This window comes from Agelaius tricolor, unplaced genomic scaffold, assembly GCF_023055355.1.
Source record: "Agelaius tricolor isolate 1412-34295 unplaced genomic scaffold, bAgeTri1.0.p SCAF_3, whole genome shotgun sequence".
NCBI classification, from domain to species: Eukaryota; Metazoa; Chordata; class Aves; order Passeriformes; family Icteridae; genus Agelaius; species Agelaius tricolor.
In genome coordinates this window covers 55168257-55187666 of record NW_027269263.1, presented here as the reverse complement: position 1 = coordinate 55187666, position 19410 = coordinate 55168257, and the positions used below count along the sequence as shown (strand labels likewise).

Sequence of the window (19410 nt, the reverse complement as noted above, 5' to 3'; positions counted from 1 at the left end):
ACAGTTGCAAAGAACTTTGCTTCACATTTTCTGGATAATTATCTTGATTATTTTGCCTCTTAAATAAAGTTAATTTGGTTAATTAAATCCAACTCTCTGATTTTGTCACTCAAGATAAATTTCCTCTTAACTTTTTTTTATTTAACTATTATAACCTTGAATAATCTCAACATAATTTTGAATAGACAAAGTTATTTGTTTAGGAATGGTTTCTTCCCAAAATGAGCTGTTCCACAGATAGTGCTAATGTTAAGTTGAATAGGACCCCACAGATTAAGTGGTTTTAACACTTAGAATCATAGAATATCCTCAGTATTTTTAAATTATTACCTGTTTGTTATTAAAGATTACTACATTATTTCTGTAACTCCTCAACTGTTTTCTTTTAATAAACTGAGTAAACTAAGCTGTATTTTAATAAACTTTCACACTGTAGCCTGTAGGTGGTTTTTGTCTGTCTTCCCTCAAGTGTCAAGGCTCACTTGTTTCCATTGCATAACCAGAAAATTATTAAAATATTAAAACTATTCCTTGCCTTAAAGAATTTCAATATAGAAAAATCAGAACTGTGATAAATAGTCGCTCCTTGATTATGCTTTGTTGAATATTCATGTCTCTTTACTATATATGTTCACCCTAGGCTATTCTTCTGAGATGCTGTCCTGGAGATACCAGAAAAAGGCCTTAACACTTCAATTATGGAGGAATTGTATTCTGTGTTGGCATGTTAATTTTGTTATGAGCTGGATTTACTTCTGTATCTTTTGAACAAGGGAGAGCTTGAAACTTGAAATTACTCTTGTGGAAAGTTAATGCTGTCATCTTGGGGCATTGCATTTACTCTATGACAGTTGTGGTTGTTTCTACTGGACACAATTTGAGGTTTTCTGAAGTGAAGAAGGATTTTGTGGTTTTCACCCATGCTCATAGCACATAAAAGTAAAAAAGCCTTCTTGGGGTCATCAGAAAGAATTATTTATTCAGGCTCATTAAAATATGATTGTTCTGTAAATCTGAGACAATATCAACTAGTGAGGAGCTTCATTTGCATTTCTTCAGATTGCTCTGGTCCTTGACTCCTTCACAGTTGGATGCCACATAGGAACATAGGGTTTTGAATGCCATATATTATCCCAGGGTTTTGGTTATAATTACAATGTTGCTCACACGGATTTGGGCTGGTGGCTAGTTAGGGATGTAAAGGTCTGGAATTACTTTGTTAGGTATTCAACAGTAGAGGGTTTTAGTTATGATGAGCCAGCTCTCTACAATTCAGTAAATTACTGTTAAAATACCAGACTTGAATGAAGGTTGCTGATGTTGATCCCCTGTTCTAGAAGAGATGCACCTCAGTCTGTCTATTACTGTGATCTATGTTCTCATGTGATTTTGGTGCTGCTGTTTCTCCCACTGCCCTTGTGCATTTCAGTGCTCTCCTGTAGCCAAGTACAGTTGTGCCACAGCTGAAAAATTGACTTCTACTAATCTGACATATGGGAGATACTAAATGGAGAAGTGTGCTTCCAGTCATCCTTGAAATAACTTTCAGTAACCAGTTATAAACTGCTGATAATGCCTTTACTGGATATGTGCAGTGGGTGGGAAGCCAAGATAGTGGAGAGGACTTGAGCTTTCACTGATATTCGCACTCAAGTACAAGCTGTGCAATGAATATTTTAACTTATCTGCTAGGGAGATGGTTAGTGTACTAGAACAGCATTCAAATGCACTGCTTTCTCAAGTATTTCCTATTAGCATGTTTAATAGGGCACTCTGTTATCCCCTTAGGTTGACTGTCATTACTGAAAGCTGAAGTGTTAACTGTAACAGCACAAAAGGACTCTGAGACTATAAAAAGGCTTAATTTCTGATTAGGTTGAGCAATATAATTGTAATATGTTGTGGAGCTGCCTGTAGAATAGGAGGTGGCTGATTGTTGACAGCTCCTGTATGCGTGTTGGTGAAAACTGAAGTATCCTTTGCACTTAAAATGTGTCCCTTACATCAGCAATGGATTTATTTTCCCCACAAACTATTTAAATAGATTCTTCTTTGATGGTAAAGATTATACAGTTATTGTAGAACTTTTCAATTCTTTCAGGAAGTTAACCAGCATATTGCCCCTGTCCCTGAGTTCTGCTACTCAGATGTGAGCAATGTTCTAAAATTATGAATTGGCAAGAACGCTGGTTTTGTCAGAGTAAAGCAAAAACCTTAAAGTATAATTTTGTGGGAATACAACTGAAAGAAAATACTTTATGAAAGTCTTTTTTTCTATATAACGTGACATACTTCTGGGGTCAATCATATTTCCAAGGCACTAAATTCAGATTGCATGTCCAGTATCCAAGATGTAGGACATTTACCAGATTTCCTGCAAAGTTGCAGTGAGAAAACATTAATTCAGCTGTAGGCTGGCAAGTTTCCCCTTGTCACCTTAGGAGTTTGCTGTTATTTATACTCCCATTGCACCCCCACTAAAAGCTCACCTTGAATTTGTATTCAAATTTTCTTGTAGCGTAGCAACCTCTGCTAATATTTAATTCCTAATTCTCTTTGCCAAAAATTTGCTTCTTCATCAGGTTGCCCCCATAAATCCCCTGTCTGTGGAATCACTTGCTGCTTGAAATCCTTACCATTAACACAAACCATTATGGGATGCTTCTTAATTAAGTGAATTTTAAAGTTGGCAGCATTAAAGTAGAACATTTGAATGAAAATTTGCTCTTGCAAGGTATGCGAAATATTTTACCTTGGTTAAGTACCTCAGTACAGCTTTCTATGTTAGTGAAGGATGTTTTGAAAGGAAACATTTTACTTTATGCCTGTTCATTTGGAGCTCCTAACACAAATTTTTGTAATAAGCTGTGTATGTTCTTTGTTTTTAATAGACATTAATTGCTGAGTTGCTGTACTTTGAAATAGGATCAGAGATTTCTTTGCACTTTTTTTATTTATTTATTTTTTATTTCTTTGCACGTTATTTTAACTCTAGTTTCCACCTGGACAGTCTGGAGTCCCATGGTGGTTCAGGTTACTCCATTGTCATAACTAGTCCTGCCTGGGGGCCAGTACAGTCATCTGATGTCATTGTGAACTGTTTAAAGGAGATAAGTGGTACAGACCCCTTAAGAAGTAGGTGGATATCCTTCTAGCTGGTTGTATTCCCTGGTTGGCTTGGTTTTCATGCAAGGGTCAGCACAAGCTGGACAGGAGGGACAGAACCATGCTACAAAGAGACATCAGCTCCTGGATGTGCCTCCTTAGCACTTCTAGTTAACCATCAGTCCTCTTTATTCCTAAGCATGAAAGACTAATTGAGTTGCAGTAACAACAAAAGTTTGTCAGGAAGCTTTCCCTGTGTTTTTGCTGCTCCTGACACTGGTTATTGGCTGATGCCAGTGAAAAGACTGACACATTTCTGCTACCTTAGAGCTCTTCTATTGTGCTAGCAGTAAAAGTGCATCTCATTCAATATCCTGTCTCCAGCTTTTGTTGCTCATCTGTTCTTATGACGCACCTTCCCTCCTGTCAGCAGGAGACACGACAGGAGCTGTGGTGGAAGTCCTGATCTGGACAGGGTACATTTATATCTGTCTGATCTGGCACAAGGAAGTCTTTAAAAGGATTCCATTTCCTTAGCATTAATGCTCAAATACATTTTACAAACAATAACTTAGATTCCATTTTTAGTCCTTGTGTTTTCTACTGTAATCTCATTTCTTAAAATATAATTCTAATTATCACAGAACTCTCCTTCATTGACCTTTTTATTTCTCTTGTCAGTAGATTTGTTGACTTAGTTTCTGAATTTTTAAATGAGTTCTTTATGATGCTTACATGTTCATACTGGGAATACCTTTCTGGATGATAAGGTAACTCTAAGATGTCTTTTCACACCTCTGGTCTATTGATTGTCTTAAAATTGAGCTGTGTACAGACTTCTCTCTGCTTTCTGCTGGTAAGTCTGCAGATTATAGTAGGAGCCCTAGTAATTAGTCTCCTAAGTGATTTTAGGAGTGGAAAAACATTTAACATGATTATTTCAGCCCATTGTGTCATCTGATGTTTCCCGTAGAATAATTAGATGCATCTTCTGGTCGAAATTTAAGGAACCTTCTGTTATGTTTTTTCTAAGCTTTATCCTTTAATGAGGTCAGAAAGTTCATGCCTTGGTTACTCAAGTGGATAAAGACTGGACTTCTCTGCTCTCTTTTTTCATATTTCGTAGCTGTGGTGCACAGTGTAGAGCTTCAGGCTTCTCTGACAGATTTCCAGCTAATTATTTTCGTTTTCTATTTCTCATGTCTTGTCACTTATCAGCTCTACTAGTTAGGTAGTAATATACTTGCCTGCAGCAAGAATCTTTTATTTGGTGTGAGCAATTTAACAGTGAGGGCATATTAGAAAATGTCATCTAGGTGTCAATGAAAGCATTCTCATATGAAGGATTAAGGAAAGATTCCATTGCAGCTATATTTGTTTTGCTAGGAAAGCTGTTCTTTGTTTTTAAATTTCTTTAATATCTGGCTATTAAAATAATTACATAACAAATACTGGTTATGTATTTTAGAGATTTTTATACTTGACTAATACTTAATGCACTGCTTCTGACTATGCCTTTTCAGAAGAACTTATCCTCCTGTGTTCTAGTGTGTCTTAAATTGAAATCAGAGGAGGAAAATCTGGAGAACATAGATGCATTCTAAGGCAACTAAAAGCAAATGAGTAATGCAAATAACACTCGAGAATCTAAAATATTATTTCTTTAAAGTCATATGATTTTTTTCTCTTATTTTCATCAGTTTTAGAATAGCCATTTTTTCACTCCTGGTGTTTTTTCAAGAAGAACTTTGCTTTTGTGTATGAGTGCTTGCTGCATGACAGATAAACTGGGAAGGTTTTCCTAATTGCCTCCTCCTGTTCCCTGAAACCTCCTGCTGTACTCTTTCAGACTCAGAGTAGCAAAGCATATGTTTTGATATTGAAATGATAATTGAAAACATGTAACAAATGTGTCTTTTGAATTGAGATTTTTGCTTGAATGTTTTGAACTTGTAGGTCTTGGGACACACGGTAGAGGAAGTAAGATCTAAATAGAAATCCACAAAGGCTGTTTTAGACAGCAATGTTGTGAACACATTTCTCAGGGCAAGAAAGCTGGTATGGAAGCTGCAGAATTACAGAGTCATTTTGGTTGGAGATCCACATGTTGAGATGGTCAAGGCCTACTGAGCAGGGTTCTGGGCAGCCTGCTCTAGCTGCCCCTGCTTGAACAGCAGTTAGACTAGGTGATCTTCACATGTTTCTAGAAATCTAAGCAATTCTGTGTGATTTTGAGCTAATATCCTTAGATCTTCTGCTATTTATTGCAGGTTTGATAATAAATAATTTCAGCTATTGTATTAGTGCCAGCTGAATAGCTGATATCACTGCCTAGCTTGTGACAGGACTTGTATCACAGGGGTGTGCAAGCTCCCATTTCTCTGTTTATTCCTGTAGTCATCAACTTGTGAGAAGAATGCAGCAGAAACAATAAACCTGTTGTCATGATGCCTCTTGTTCAAGACTTTTTACAAATACATGTTAACTTTCATACCACCCCTGTGTTATGCAACAGGTTTTAGTTTGACCTGTAAGGGGGGCAAGTGTTGTAGCTGTGGCTACCAGGGTTCTAGCAGTGTCTCAGGGCTGGTGATGTGCTCTGAACATCAGTGAGAGCTGCTGGTTTGGCTCTGCTTTGTGGATGCCTCAGAAGCATTTTGGCTGGCATGCTTTGAACAAGATTCCTCTGCAGGTCCTGGTAGAATTGTCTTCATCAAGAGTTGAAAGGGGAATAAAAGGTAGCTTTTTTACAAAGCATGTATTGGTTTTGGTTGTGCACATCTTTCTAACTGCTTTCTAGTAATAACCTCATGTAGATGTTGCCATCTTTACTTCTCAAATTAGCTTCACTACATGATTATGTGTGTCAAAGATACATGTTAACTAACTTATGTGGGGGGATAGAATGTAAGAAAATAAAAATAGTGCAGAAGGCAGTCTCACCCCTGAGGAGTTGCAGCTGTACTAATCAGCAAAGATTAGGAACAGGCCTGCCCTTAATAGGCTACAGCTGTGTCCAATGAGGATGAGTGCTACAAAAGAGTGGGGTAGCGGGGTGAGGAGAGGGCTGGAGCCTGGTGATTGTGCTGTGAAGACAGAGTCAGTGCTCTGAGGAGCTGCACATGAGAAATTGCCAAGAAGGTATGGGAGCTTTGCAATAAAATGACAACAAACATACAGTCCCAAGGATCCTATGGGAAGATGGCCACACCACAGTGGGGGAACAAGCCTGGGCATTGGGGTGAGATGCCCAAGGCAAGGGGGTGGCTGGGGGAGCATGAAGGCCCAGCCTCACCAGGCCAGGGCTGCCACAGCTGTGAGGCCCTGCCCCTCTGCTCCAGTGGCAGCTGCTGCCTCACATGGGTCCTCCATGGATTTTGTTTGGAGCAAGTGGACACACATCTGTGCTTTCCCAAAAAGGATTTGCTGTTACATGTGTGCAGTCTCCATCACTTTAATCATCATTATTTCAAATGCTGACATGAAATATGGAAGAGAAACACCCCTAATGGTGGGCTGGGCTGAAAATTCACTTCTCTCTCAAATACACAAAGGACTCTTTGAATGCTTCTTTCCATGATGCATTCTGGTTGGCTTTGAAAATTAGTTGAATAAATTTTTAATGTTCTTTTTTTTTCCCCCTGACATTTTTATTTGGGCTTTTTATTCTGTGCCGATTGCTCAGTTGATAAGAGAAGGAAGCACTGGCATGTCCTGGGAGGCCCTGCTGGGAACTGGGTTATCATGCTGAGATGCTACTGTGAGTGTTTACCTATCACAACAAAGGATCTTCTCATGCCATTTCATTATTGAACGATCTGTATTCCTTGCTCGAGCTTTTGGAGGCTCCCAACAGTCCTGTCAGGCTAACCTTGTTGCTAAAGATGATTTTGTGCTCTTAGTTTGGCGAGTCAGCCAGGCTAGCCAAAGCCTCTGCCATCCCATGATGAGTCCCTTCTGCTGTGACACAAGCCAGGAGCCATAGCTGTGCTTCAAGAGCCATGTGCTTGCTTTTAGGTGACCCCATTTCCTGCTGGGGCTGTGGCACTGACCTGTGCTGGTGTGGGGCTGTCTGTATGGAGCTGGTGGAGCTGCCCCAGGCTGGAAGATGTGTTGTGTCTGATGGTGCTTGGCTGTGCTCAAGTTGTATCTCAGCTGACTTCAGTCAAAATATGGTTTTGGCTAGCTGCTGCCAATGTACTTCTAGTTTTAACTACAAAAGAAATCACTGCTGCTTGTCAGTGTTGGTTCTTGTAAGGAAATAGGGATTTCGACCACCAAAGCATGTGCTGCACCCAGGTGTGCTCTTCATGCACTGTTGAACTCTGTTTCACAGTTTATGTGTGTTTCTTGTGGACGTTTCTGTCTTTTGCACAAATGACTCATTGCCTAGTTAGTAGGAAATACTGCCGGTGTTAAGACAGAATAAAAAGCAGCTGTGGTTTCGTGTTAGTCCTTGTTTCCTTATGGTGATAGACTTTTTTGCATTGAATCATAGAATGGCTTGGGTTGGAAGGAACCTTAATGATCATCCAGTTTCAATCTCTCTGCATGGGCAGGGAGCCCACTCTCTAGATCAGGTTGCTCAGGGCCCGGCCAACCTGTACTTGAAATAGCACATGAAATATTTTTTAAACTAAGTCAAGAAACAATTTGCTTTATAACAGTAATGAAATTACATAATAATAACAATAATGCTTGGCCTTGTTTTTGTTTCTGGCTGTAGAAACCATGCTAAAGTTCTTTTTAAACAGAGTTTGTGAACGCCTGATGTCTTCAGTTAGTCACTTTGACTTATGTGTGCTTTCTTGGATTATAGCATCTCTTTCTTTGGAAACTATAGTTATATCTATCCTTTTATTTAATTTCAGTGTACATGCAAAGTGAATTGAAGAAATTTATTCTTTGTCTCATTACATCAAACCTTGAAATTCCAATACAGCTGCTAGCAAGCATTTGCTTTGTGAATGCTTCTAGAGTTCATTACTTACATTTTCATTGTTTTCATCCTTTGAAAGTCAGAAATCAAATTTGTCCAGCTTATTCTATTTAAATGCGTGCTGATTTCACCTTGAATAGAGTTAATTTTGTAAGCACAAAGTCCTAAGTTTAAATCCAAAATACAGCCCTGGCTGCTATGAAGAATAGTAACTCTACCCCAGCTGAAAAAAAGCACATTCTCCACCCCTTATTCCATCTAGATGCTGTTGTCATCTTATTGCAAAAGCTCGCATACCTTCTTGGTGATTGCTCATGGGCACTGATTCCTTCTTCTCAGCACAGCCAACAAACTCCAACTCTCTCCTCACTGACCTAACCCACTCTTCTCATTGGACACAGCTGTGGCCTGTTAAGGGCAGCCTGTTCTAATCTCTGGTAATTAGTACAGCTGCAACTCCTCAGGGGTGAGATTACCTTCTGCACTATCTTTATTTTCCTATGTTCTATCCCCCCACAGATACAGTGCACTCTTATTACCCATGAACCCCCTGCCCATTCTTTGATATAATACACAGATATCATTCCCATGGTCTATGGACCACCCCTGTAGAATATCTGTAAAGTGTCCATTGAGTTCCTTAAGTCCATGACTTTGGGCTCCATCTGTTGGGGTGGTCATTCATGGCAGGAGAGGAGGTGTTTTCTGTGGAGTTACAGGGCACCACAGCCAGCTCAGTCTGGGTCCCTGCTTGTCATGCCAGGCTTGGTCAGCAACTCCGCCCTGTGTAGCTGCTCGCTCACTCCCTGCTGGAAGGGTGAGGGAGAGAATTGGAAGAGTAAAAGTGAGAAAACTCATGGGTTAGAATAAAGACAGTTTAGTAGGTATAGCAAAAGCCACACACATGAGCAAAGCAAGGAATTCATTCACCACTTCCCATGGGCAAGAAGGTGTTGAGCCATTTGCAGGAGAGTAGGGCTCCATCATGTGTTACAGCTGTTGGGGAAGATGGACTCCACAACTCTGAATGTCCCCCCTTCCCTCCTTTTCCCCTGGCTCTGTATGTTGCACACAATGCCATGTAGTCTGGAATGTCCCTGGGATTGGTTGGGGTCAGCTGTCCTGGCTGTATCCCCTCACAACTACTTGTGTGCCCTCAGCCTTGCTGCTGGGGTGGGGTGAGAGGCAGAACAGGCCTTGACTCTGTGTAAGGAATAAAGAAAACATCCCTGAATAGTTAACACTGTTTCCAGTACAAATATAAAACATAGCCCTATACTAGCTACTATGAAGAAAACAAACTCTGTCTCAGCCAAACCCAAAATAGTATTTTATGATGAAAAAGCAATGTAATATCTCTTTCAATTTTATAACTGTAACTGAATTTATTCTTGTAGGTGTAGCATCTATGACTGTACCGGTGTACATCGCAGAAGTGGCTCCACCACACTTACGAGGCAGATTAGTCACCATTAACACTCTCTTCATCACTGGAGGGCAGTTCTTCGCCAGCGTTGTCGATGGAATCTTCAGCTACCTCGCCAAGGATGGTTGGAGGTTTGTGAGCCTTCCTTGCTAAAAGCAAGCTGCTCTAGTTCTGATTTGCTGATTATAATTCTTGTTGGTAAAACAGAATTTGCATAGAAAGTGGTAAAACTGTTTACTAAAATGGAGCTTCAATATCTTGCCAAAATAGATCCCTTCTGCTTTCACTTAAGCTTAATATTCACAACATGCGCAGGTTTTTGACTTTGTTAAACTTTAAAGTGGGAGAGTAATAAATATACATTACAAGCATGAATGATTGTTTGGATGTTAATGAAGGTAGCTTGCCTTTTGCATTTACAATAATTGCATGCTGATTTTTCAAAAGGCAAATTTCCAATAAGTAATATGCTGTATGTGCAAGATAGACTTGAAGTTTGAATATTCTTAATCTGAGCAGTGGTAATCTATCAGAATTGAAGGATATTGTAGCATAAATTTATAGTTAAAAGCTTATGTTATTAAATAATAAAAATCTATTTTCTGGGCTGCACAAACCCAGTTCTCTCAGCCTCTTCTATGTCACATGCTCCAGTTGTGCCACTTGTCTTAGTGATCCATTGTTGTTCCTGGTTTGTGGCTTTCTCTTGTGTTTGTAGTCCTAGTGCAGCACGGTGTGTGGAGTAGTGAAGAGCAATAGTTTCTGCAGCCTGCTGGCACATGCTGGGTGACTTTTGCAGTAATGCTGTTTTCTGTATGTGCCAAATACTGCTCTGCTGGATTGAGTGAAGAAATAGGCTACCACCTCAGTGATGAGGTATCCAAGTATTCCAGCTGCAATGCTGGAGCTGTTAATTGAGGATGGTATGATGTCCTCTGCTAGTTCATTGCAACCTGAGGCTGAGCAGGGAAGAGTACAGATGGTCTGTCACCTGAAAGGAGTGGCCAGCAAACACACGGAGAGAAATCACAAATGTCTTCCCCTGAGTCATTACATACAAGAAGGAACATCTCAGCAATTATTGTATCTCTTCCTGACTGAATGGATAAGCACTGGAGTGCTGCAACAAACAATAAGGAACTTTAATTTTTCTTGGCTCTGCTTATTCTTGGAAATGCTGGATATTAAATTAAAATAAACAAAACAAATATTTAACATGACCCTTAGGTTATCTTTATAAACCCTGCTAATGCCATCTTAATGGTATTGCAGCAGTATGTCAGAGAAGGAGAAATGTTACAGCAGACTTATTAAATTTCATGCTGGATTTTTTCAGGTCTGCTAGACATCTGGCTTCAAACACAAAGTCTTGTAATCTGTATAGGAAAGAACTATATTAGATTTCTGAAAGCTGGCTCACTGCATAAAATGTCTAAAATTGCCTGCTTTTACTCTAAATTGATTATATCAATATGGCTTGCTCTGAAAATTACACCAACTCTAGAACTTGCAATGGATGCTCCCTCTCAACTAAATGTTTTCCTTTTGGCCTGCTCCTTTTATACAACTTTGATCAGAATTTTGCAGATTGGAAACTAACTTCAGTGAGGGAGCCCTGTCTGTACATTTCTTTCTTGTCTTGTCTGTGATAAACAATCCAATAGAATCCAACTGGTATGAATCAAGCTTTCAGGAGCCTTGATTGATTTTGCCTCCTAAGATGATTGCAGGTACCCAACTGCTTAGTTCTGGAGGCTCTGCTGCATTTAAGTGACTGAAGGGCTTTGGAGGAGCAGAAATTTAAGCAAAATGAGCCTGAAGGACTAAATCTGCATGCTTAGATGCATGAAAACTTACTTCAGCATGCACTTTGACAGGATACAGCAGTTGGTGTTAATCTCTGAGAGTTTTTTTACTCTTCATTTGAAATAGAAAAGGCTTTCTAAATATCACTCCAGTAAAGATACTGAATTTACAGTTTGGTGAGCTTCAATGGTCTATGTATTTTGTACACTGCTACCAAAATGTTTGTGGAGAAGAAAAAGTGTAGGAATAAATGAGGCCATTAATGAATGAGGAATGAGAACATGAGTGGATTAGTGACACTGTTAGATACATTGACTGAAGACTTCTCAGCTAATAAGCCTTTCACTGACTTTATGGTTTGAATTTATTTTCTTTCTTATGTTTTTCTTTTTTAACTAATAGTGAGCTATATAATTTTTAAAGTGTTACAAAAAAAAAAGAGAGCTGCTAACTGAGCTCTTTCTAGAGCAAGTTTTGCTTGTTTGACCTTTGGAAATTTTGACTGGTTTTAAGAAGAACTTGAGGGCTCAGCTGGGAGTGGGAAGACTGGTCTGCATGCACATTGTCCTGGGATGGCCATCCTCTTTGTGTTGCCTTTTGGGCATTCTTTTTACCATTCTCCAGTTTTCTGCCTGTTGTACTGCCCATGTTTTTCTTCATTAAATCACAAATGCCTCTAAGAAAGTATTTTTCCATTTTTACTCAAAATGCATTTGGTTCATTGCCCCTAACATAAGGTTTTCAACAATAGTTCTTCTCTCCTTCCTACTCAATTAGCAATCTCAGGCATGCTTTATAAAAAGGTCCAGGTAAGAGGCTGCAGAGTCACTTTGAAAGCATGCATCCTGGGGAATGGAGAGAGGAGCTAGAGGAGAGATTAGCCAATCTCCTTAATCTCCTGACTGATGTCAAGGTGTGAATTTGTTTATGAGTACAGGTTACCTCAATATTCAGAGGGACTGATTTCTGGAGGTGTTTTAATTATTATATCCACTGATGTGCACTTGTGATAACTGCAATAATGTACAGGTGACACCAGCACTGTTTAAAGTCTTTAATGAAAGCGAAAAGAATCTGGGTTAAGCGTAAATGGGAAAAGGTCAGATTTTAAAAGCAGAACATAATGATACATTATTCTGCAATTCTTTTTATCCTTTTATTGTTTTACTGAAGAAATATAAAAATGTGATATGTATAGACCAGAGCCACCCATGCAAACTGGTGGTGTGCTTGTCTTCCACAGCTTTTCCCCCACTTTGGATGGAGCAAATAACCCTGCTTGGGTGTTGCCACAGGTGTCAGTGCTGATCCTTGGAAGCATAACTGTGCTTTTACCAGTGGTAATTCTCTGTTGAGTAGAGAAATAGTCTTGATGCTGTAAATAGTAACCCTTGGACATCTAAAATGCAGTTTTGATTTAAAACCTCACACTGCATCTGAGTGAAGATTTAAAAGCAGACTCTCTGAAAGATCTTGTGTAAATTGCTGTGCTGCTGAAATGAACTTTTTTCAGTGTTTCTACTTATAGTCAGAAATTTTCAAAATTAAAACTGGCAAATGTGTCTGTGTGTATGTACTACTGACCAAATTATACATTGTTCTCTGGCTGTTTTTTTGTTTGTTTGTTTTTAATATGTTGGTGAAACAATTAGCAGGATTTCAATCTCATCTCTGTCATCAACAGTACTTGGTTTTCTCCATGCATTTGCTTTCTCTTTCTGTTGATTATTGTCACTGAAGGATTTATCAGTTTCCAAACTAGTGTAATATTTCAGGTTTTTTGTTTAGTCTAACTTAGTGTCCTCAGAAGCAGTGGCTAGAGTCAGTGGTGGCAGAATAGTCACCATGTCCCTGAGATTTCTTGGAAATCTCAGGAAAGGAATGATCATGTTTTCTAAAATACCTGCAGAATATGATTCTTCCCCCCTTAACTCACAGCGAGAAAGAATACGAGGAGTGAGAGATTTGATCTGTAAACACAGTTGGACTAGCTGTAACTGAATTTTCTCATAGTGTGTTTTTGTAGGCAAATAGTAGATATTTATCTATTTTCTGATTGATTTGCAGGTACATGCTGGGCCTGTCAGCTGTACCAGCAGTTATACAGTTTCTTGGCTTCCTGTTTCTTCCTGAAAGTCCCCGCTGGCTCATTCAGAAAGGCCAGACCCAGAGGGCACGGAGGATTCTGTCTCAAATGCGTGGCAACCAGGCAATTGATGAAGAGTATGACAGCATCAAAAACAACATTGAAGAAGAAGAAAAAGAGGTTGGAGCAGGTATGCTGAATACTTGTTGGCCACTCTGTCTATCAATGAGGAGATAAAAATCAGAAGGAATGTTGAAGTTGTAGCCTGTGGGAGCTTGATGCTTTTATTTACCTGTATCAGTTTTGCTCTTTATCAGTATTGAATGTACTGGTAGCTTCAAAATGGAAGATATTTCTAGGATCCTGCACTTTCAAATTAGGTTCTGATTTCTTAAGTGAGGGAAGAGTAAAGTTGTGTAGGATTCTAAGTTTATACCACCTACGCTTATGTGAGAATTGATTTCAGAAAATGGATCATTTGAAGAATGCACATCTCCAAGAGTGGAAATAAATAAAATAAAGTTTGGTTTCTTTCATCAGTGGAAAAGGCCAAACAGATACGAGAGAGGTCAGAAGGCATTGTACATGGCTCAATTATCCAGCAAACTGCATTCTAGACAAGAAGCCTTTGAAAAGATGTACAAAACAAGGCCTGTAATACACAGATTCTTTTTCTGTAAAAGCAGCTTCTGAAAGTCCTTTTGATCTGTCCTCAAGAGAATAACGCACCTAAACCAAATCCTTTTTTTCAATCTTTTGAATCTTTTTGTCATATTTGCTCAAAATTTTGTGTTCATGTGTGTACTTGTAAAACAAGATTACCATTTGATTGACTTTCTGTACTCTGCATATTTTTTCTTTCTTTCTGCTGGAAGTGTTGACCTGAGAATGTCAACTAAGGCTCTCAATTAAGTTATCCTTGATAGGAGAATAATGTAACTTCTCAGAGCTGGTGGAAAGAAAAATGGATGTTACTTTATGTCTGTGTAAACTGAGATTCAGCATCTCATAATACCTATTCTCACTGCCTTATTGAGTTTGTCTTTGAATCTTACAATAAATAATTTTGAGTCCAGAAAAAGATATTTGACATATAGTTGAAGGATTTTTAAAATATTCATCACTAGTGTGAAGCAGGGCCGGGGTTTTTTCCCTCACACATATTTTTGAGCCTTTGGATACCTTTTTTTCCCAGTTCTTTGGGGCTGGGAAATGAGGTTCATTAAAGCTAATTTGTTAAAAAGATGAAGTGGATATTCATAGAACAGCTTGGACTTAAGAGTCCTGTGCTTAGGTTCTTCATTCTAATTAGGGATTGGGGTATTCACTTCTGTGGAAAACCACTTAATGTCTAGTACTCAAGTTTAACACTTTGTAGAAATAAAAGGAACAGACATTTGGTCTACTCAGTCCCTTGTTTTCCATTAAGGAAAAGCCCACTCTGGGCTATAGGATATGACATTGTTTGTCACACTTAAATCTTTTGTCATGATGCTTTTTGACAATTGTGAATCAAATGTGGTGTGGTAGGTGCAGTAGGATTGACTCCATTGTTAAGTAAATCCTTTATATATTTGTAGCTTGGACTGGGACACTAATTGTGTCATCAATCAATGAGATTGTTGTCAGGGATATGCAGGTCTCTTGGTTTCCCCCACACACTTCCCCAAAAACTTAATGTGTTCCTGGAGTTTAGTTAAATCAATCACATTTCCTAGGAGAAAGCTTGGCTACAGACAATCAGTGTTTTGCTCCCAAGTAATCTACAGCTTCAGAGTTGTTACCCAAGGGCAATATAAAAATGAGTTACAAGTATGTGCTGTCCCATTTGTTATAAATGCTTGGCAGTCAGGCATTGGACAGCTATAGTCACTTTTGATTCTGATTATAATTGTACTTAATCTCATTTAACTCAAGAACTTCATTGTTATAAAGAGGTACTTTGTACGTCAGCATTAAGACATTGCTTTTGTTACCTTTCTGTGACTTACAGGTGGTATTTACAGGTGGTGTAAAATTGTAATTGTTTTTATTTCTGTGAGGAGTTGTTTGGATCCCCAGTATTGAATTTTGCTTGTGTAGTGCAATAGCAACTTTCTGTTCATGGTTTCATTGATAGGTTTTCAGATATTGACAACTTAAACATGTGCATCTGCAAAGAATTTGCATTTCATTTTGCTATGGGTATATTAGTTTGGGTGGGGATATTTTTTTTTGGTTTTTTTGGGAGGGGGGGTTATCTATATGAATGTGAACCTTTTTTTTATTACTTTCTCCTATTTGTGGCAGACAATGTTTTACAATGCTAGTTAATAGCAATGACAGATAACTGTAATTCCTATCAGACATTTTGAACCTCTTTCCAGTTTCACAAAAAACTTTAATAAACCTGAGCTGACAGTGTGTGTACATGACATTTAAGGAAAGATGACTTTGCAGATTGAAAATCATCTGGCTTACTTTTAGGTAAAAGTGCCTTTTCCTTTGCTGTCTTTTTCTTTCTTGAGAAAGGACAGATGGTCTTTTTCATTGACTGATGCAGAAGCATCTTTGCCAGTTCCTTTGGGCATCACTGTCTAAGTGAAGCTAAGGCTGTGTCTGACTCCTTCTCTGCAAGGCAGTAACACAATGTAGCCATACCACATTCTCCACTCCCACACTAAAGAACTCCAATGCCTTTTGGACCTGTTTCATCAACTGCTCTCATCATGGAGGAGGGAATCATATGGAAACTTCATCTGTATTGTTGAAGCTACTTTAAAGTTTGGTTTAGATGTATTTCATAAAACTAGAGAACATTATTGCATTTTCCACATGGTCATCAAGCAGTGTCTGTCTTCAAAATGACAAAAATACCTTCAGCAACAAACTTCTGCTTCAGAAGTCTTTTATACAGTTATGGGATACCTGTTCAGTGAATGATGCACATTTCTGTATCCTTTCCAATACATTCAATCAAATCAGTGCTGCTGATACTGATAAGCAGCTTACAGTTTAGCATTTTGAGATTGGCATCAGGAAAATAATGTATCTTTTTGACAAATACTTTCCTCATGACTGGTTATGCAAATGACATTTTTTTCTGGCAGCTGTGGATACTGCTTTTGCATGCTCTGTTATGTACTTGCAGTGTGACTTCTGGTGCTGTACACTTGCATTTTGAAAAGTGTAGGGGAGGGCATTGCATTCTGCAGTAACATTGCAAGACAGGTCAAATCTTGGTCATCATCTAATCATCATCTGTTAACATCAGCTCTCAGATGCTGTACTGCAAAAACAGGCTGTTGATAGGAAAATTGGAATGAGGAAGATTCTAGAAAAAGTGTTCCCCAGGAGTTGAGATGCAGAGTGACCTTCCCCCTCAAATGTGCTTTGGACTCACAGATTCCCCAGTGATTGGCTTAGGTTCTGAAGCCTCATGGAGAGAAAAGGGAGAGAATGGTCAGAAGGGGTTTGCAGTTGAGAGAAAGATCAAAGACATTGCTGGGAGAGCATTCTGGCACAACTCTTCCTAGCAAAACAAGTCTGACTCACACTGCTTTGAGTTGTAGTTTTTAGTACAGTTAAGGCAGAGGTTCTATAGTGCACCTTAGTTAAAAATAGGCAATCAAATCATAGCAATGCAAGTAAGCACTGGCACAGGGGCTTAATTGCAGATTCAAAGATCATGGAATAGTTAGGGCTGGAAAGGACCTTAAAGATCATCTAATTTCAATCCCCCTGCCACGGGCAGGAAACTGTCTATTTGCATCCTCATCCAGCCTGGTCTTGAACACCTTCTGGGATGGGAAATGCAAAACCTCTCTGGGCAGCCTGTTCCAGTGCCTGAACACCCCCACAGTAAAGAATTTCCTCCTAATATGTAATCTAACTGTGCACTCCTTCATCTTAAGGCCGTTCCCCCCATCCAATGCCCTTTTAAAAAGTCCTCCTCCAGCCTTCTTGTAAGCGCCCCCCCTACATACTGGAAGGCTGCTCTAAGAGCTCTCCATAGCCTTCTCTTCTTCAGGCTGAACAGCCCCAGTTCTTTCAGTCTGTGTTTGTAGGAGAGGTGCACCTCTGTGCACTCAGCTGATTCTCTGGATTCATTCCAGATCCACATCTGTCTTGTGCTGGGAGCCCCAGAGCTGGCTGCAGCACTCCAGGTAGGGTCTCGTGAGAGCAGAGTAGAGGGGAAGAATCACCTCCCTTGACCTGCTGGTCACAGCTCTTTGATGCAGCCCAGGATGTGGTTGGCTTTCTGGGCTGCTAGCACACACTGTTGATTCATGTCCAGCTTTTTGTCCACCAGCATTCTCAAGCCCTTCTCCCCAGGGCTGCTTTCAATTCATTCTTCACCCTGTCTTTGTGCTTGAGATTGCTGTGACCCTGCTGCAGCACCTTGCACTTGGCCTTGTTGAACTTCATGAGGTTCTCACATGCCCACCTGTAAAGGCTATCAGGATCCCTCTGGATGATCTCCCCTTCTTCCAGAGTGTCAGCTGCACCACACAGCCTGGGGTTGGCAGCAGACTTGCTGAGGGTGCACTTGATCCCACTGTCCATGTAGCTGTCAAAGCTGTCACCATACTGACTCCTGAGGATTGTCACTCATCACTTCTCTCCACTTGGACGTTGAGCTGTTGACTGCAAGTCTTTGAGTGTGACCATCCAGCCAATTTTTGTCCACTGAGTGATCCATCCATCAAATCCATGTCTCCCCATGTTTGGGCAAAGGTGTGATGCAGGACCACATCAAATACTTTACACAAGGTGGATGATATTTTTTGCCCTTCCCTTATCCACCACTGCTGTAACCCCATCCTAGAAGTCCACCAAATTTGTCAGGATGTGGGTATAGATGAAGTAGCTTGTGCTCTTAAGCAAATTAAAGTGTGGGATTTGTAATGTTAGTTCTAGAGCAAGCACTTGGGAGTGAACTTAATGTGGTGATTTGTGCATGAAAATAAAGCTGTCTAGCAGACCTTTTGTAAAAGTTTTACTGGCTGTCAGTCTAGTAGTCACTTGTGACTGGAAAGAAATCATTATAGCATCCAGTTGAGACGTTTTAAATAGATTGTTAATTTTCCATATGCTGGACAGTACTACAGTGTTCAATGCAAATTGGAGAAAAGTATCCATTTGTACTGTCTCTCTGGGTGAGAAGGGTCTGCAAACTGCATGGGTTTTCCTCCCACCCCTGCATGTAGCTGTACTCAGCTGTGATGTGCCAGGATGCATGGATGGTATTTCACACAAAATCAGAAGTGATGTGTTTGGTACTAACTTAGCATCTTGATGAAATGAATGTCATTTGCATTAAGACTAGACATTTATTTTTGTGTAGGTGAAGGATGTGTAACTGTGAATTGTAATTAGGAGAGCAGTGTAATCCCCCTAGCCTTATTTTTCCCACATTTCTCTAATCTGTGAATTAGGGTTGAGATTCTTGACTTTATCTGCTCTGCATGTGGACCTTTGCCTTTTGTTATCTGTTGTTATGCATGTATATGTGTCAGCTTCTGATCATGAAGATGTCTTCTTTGCACATGTTCTGCTTGCTGATTTTGCCATGTAAAACTACTGGGGCTCAGTGGTGCATGGAAACATGCTGCTTCTGTGAAATTCAGTGAGACATTTATAAAATTGATCATTACAATGTAATATTGTTTAACCTTCCATTCTGTGTCTGTACCAGAATGTTATGTAATGGGCACTGCTTCTAGATTAGACGTTTTCCTGTGTTTTCATTATTTTAATGCACTTTTGTAATAGCTGAGCTTTTTGTGTGGCACAAAGAAAGATGCCACTCTTTCAGTCTTGTAGGCTTGACTCACTTAACTTTTTTTGCTGTATTTCCTATTTCAGCAGTGAGTCAGTCTCCTTTTTAACATTTTGTATTTCCCTGTTGGAGATATATGTGTTATGACAGAAAGGTAAAACCACCTCATTGCTTTTAGGTTTCAGCTAGTAATTTTACTGAAAGTTAAAATATGATGTTAGGAGGCAGGAGATCTGGACTCTCAGTCTTTCCTGGTTCCAGTATTTCTATTTCTTGCACCTTTTCTT

The 19410-nt window shown here is 39.5% G+C and overlaps 1 protein-coding gene across 1 annotated transcript in view; it reads left to right on the top strand.

Moving 5' to 3' along the window:
- The window catches only part of SLC2A13 (solute carrier family 2 member 13), a 146420-nt gene that overhangs the window by 18458 nt on the left and 108552 nt on the right, over window positions 1–19410 (top strand). The window contains exons 2-3 of the mRNA XM_071423888.1: window positions 9442–9601; window positions 13344–13552. Of these exons, the coding sequence (XP_071279989.1) occupies window positions 9442–9601; window positions 13344–13552 (369 nt within the window). The remainder of the gene's footprint in view (window positions 1–9441; window positions 9602–13343; window positions 13553–19410) is intronic.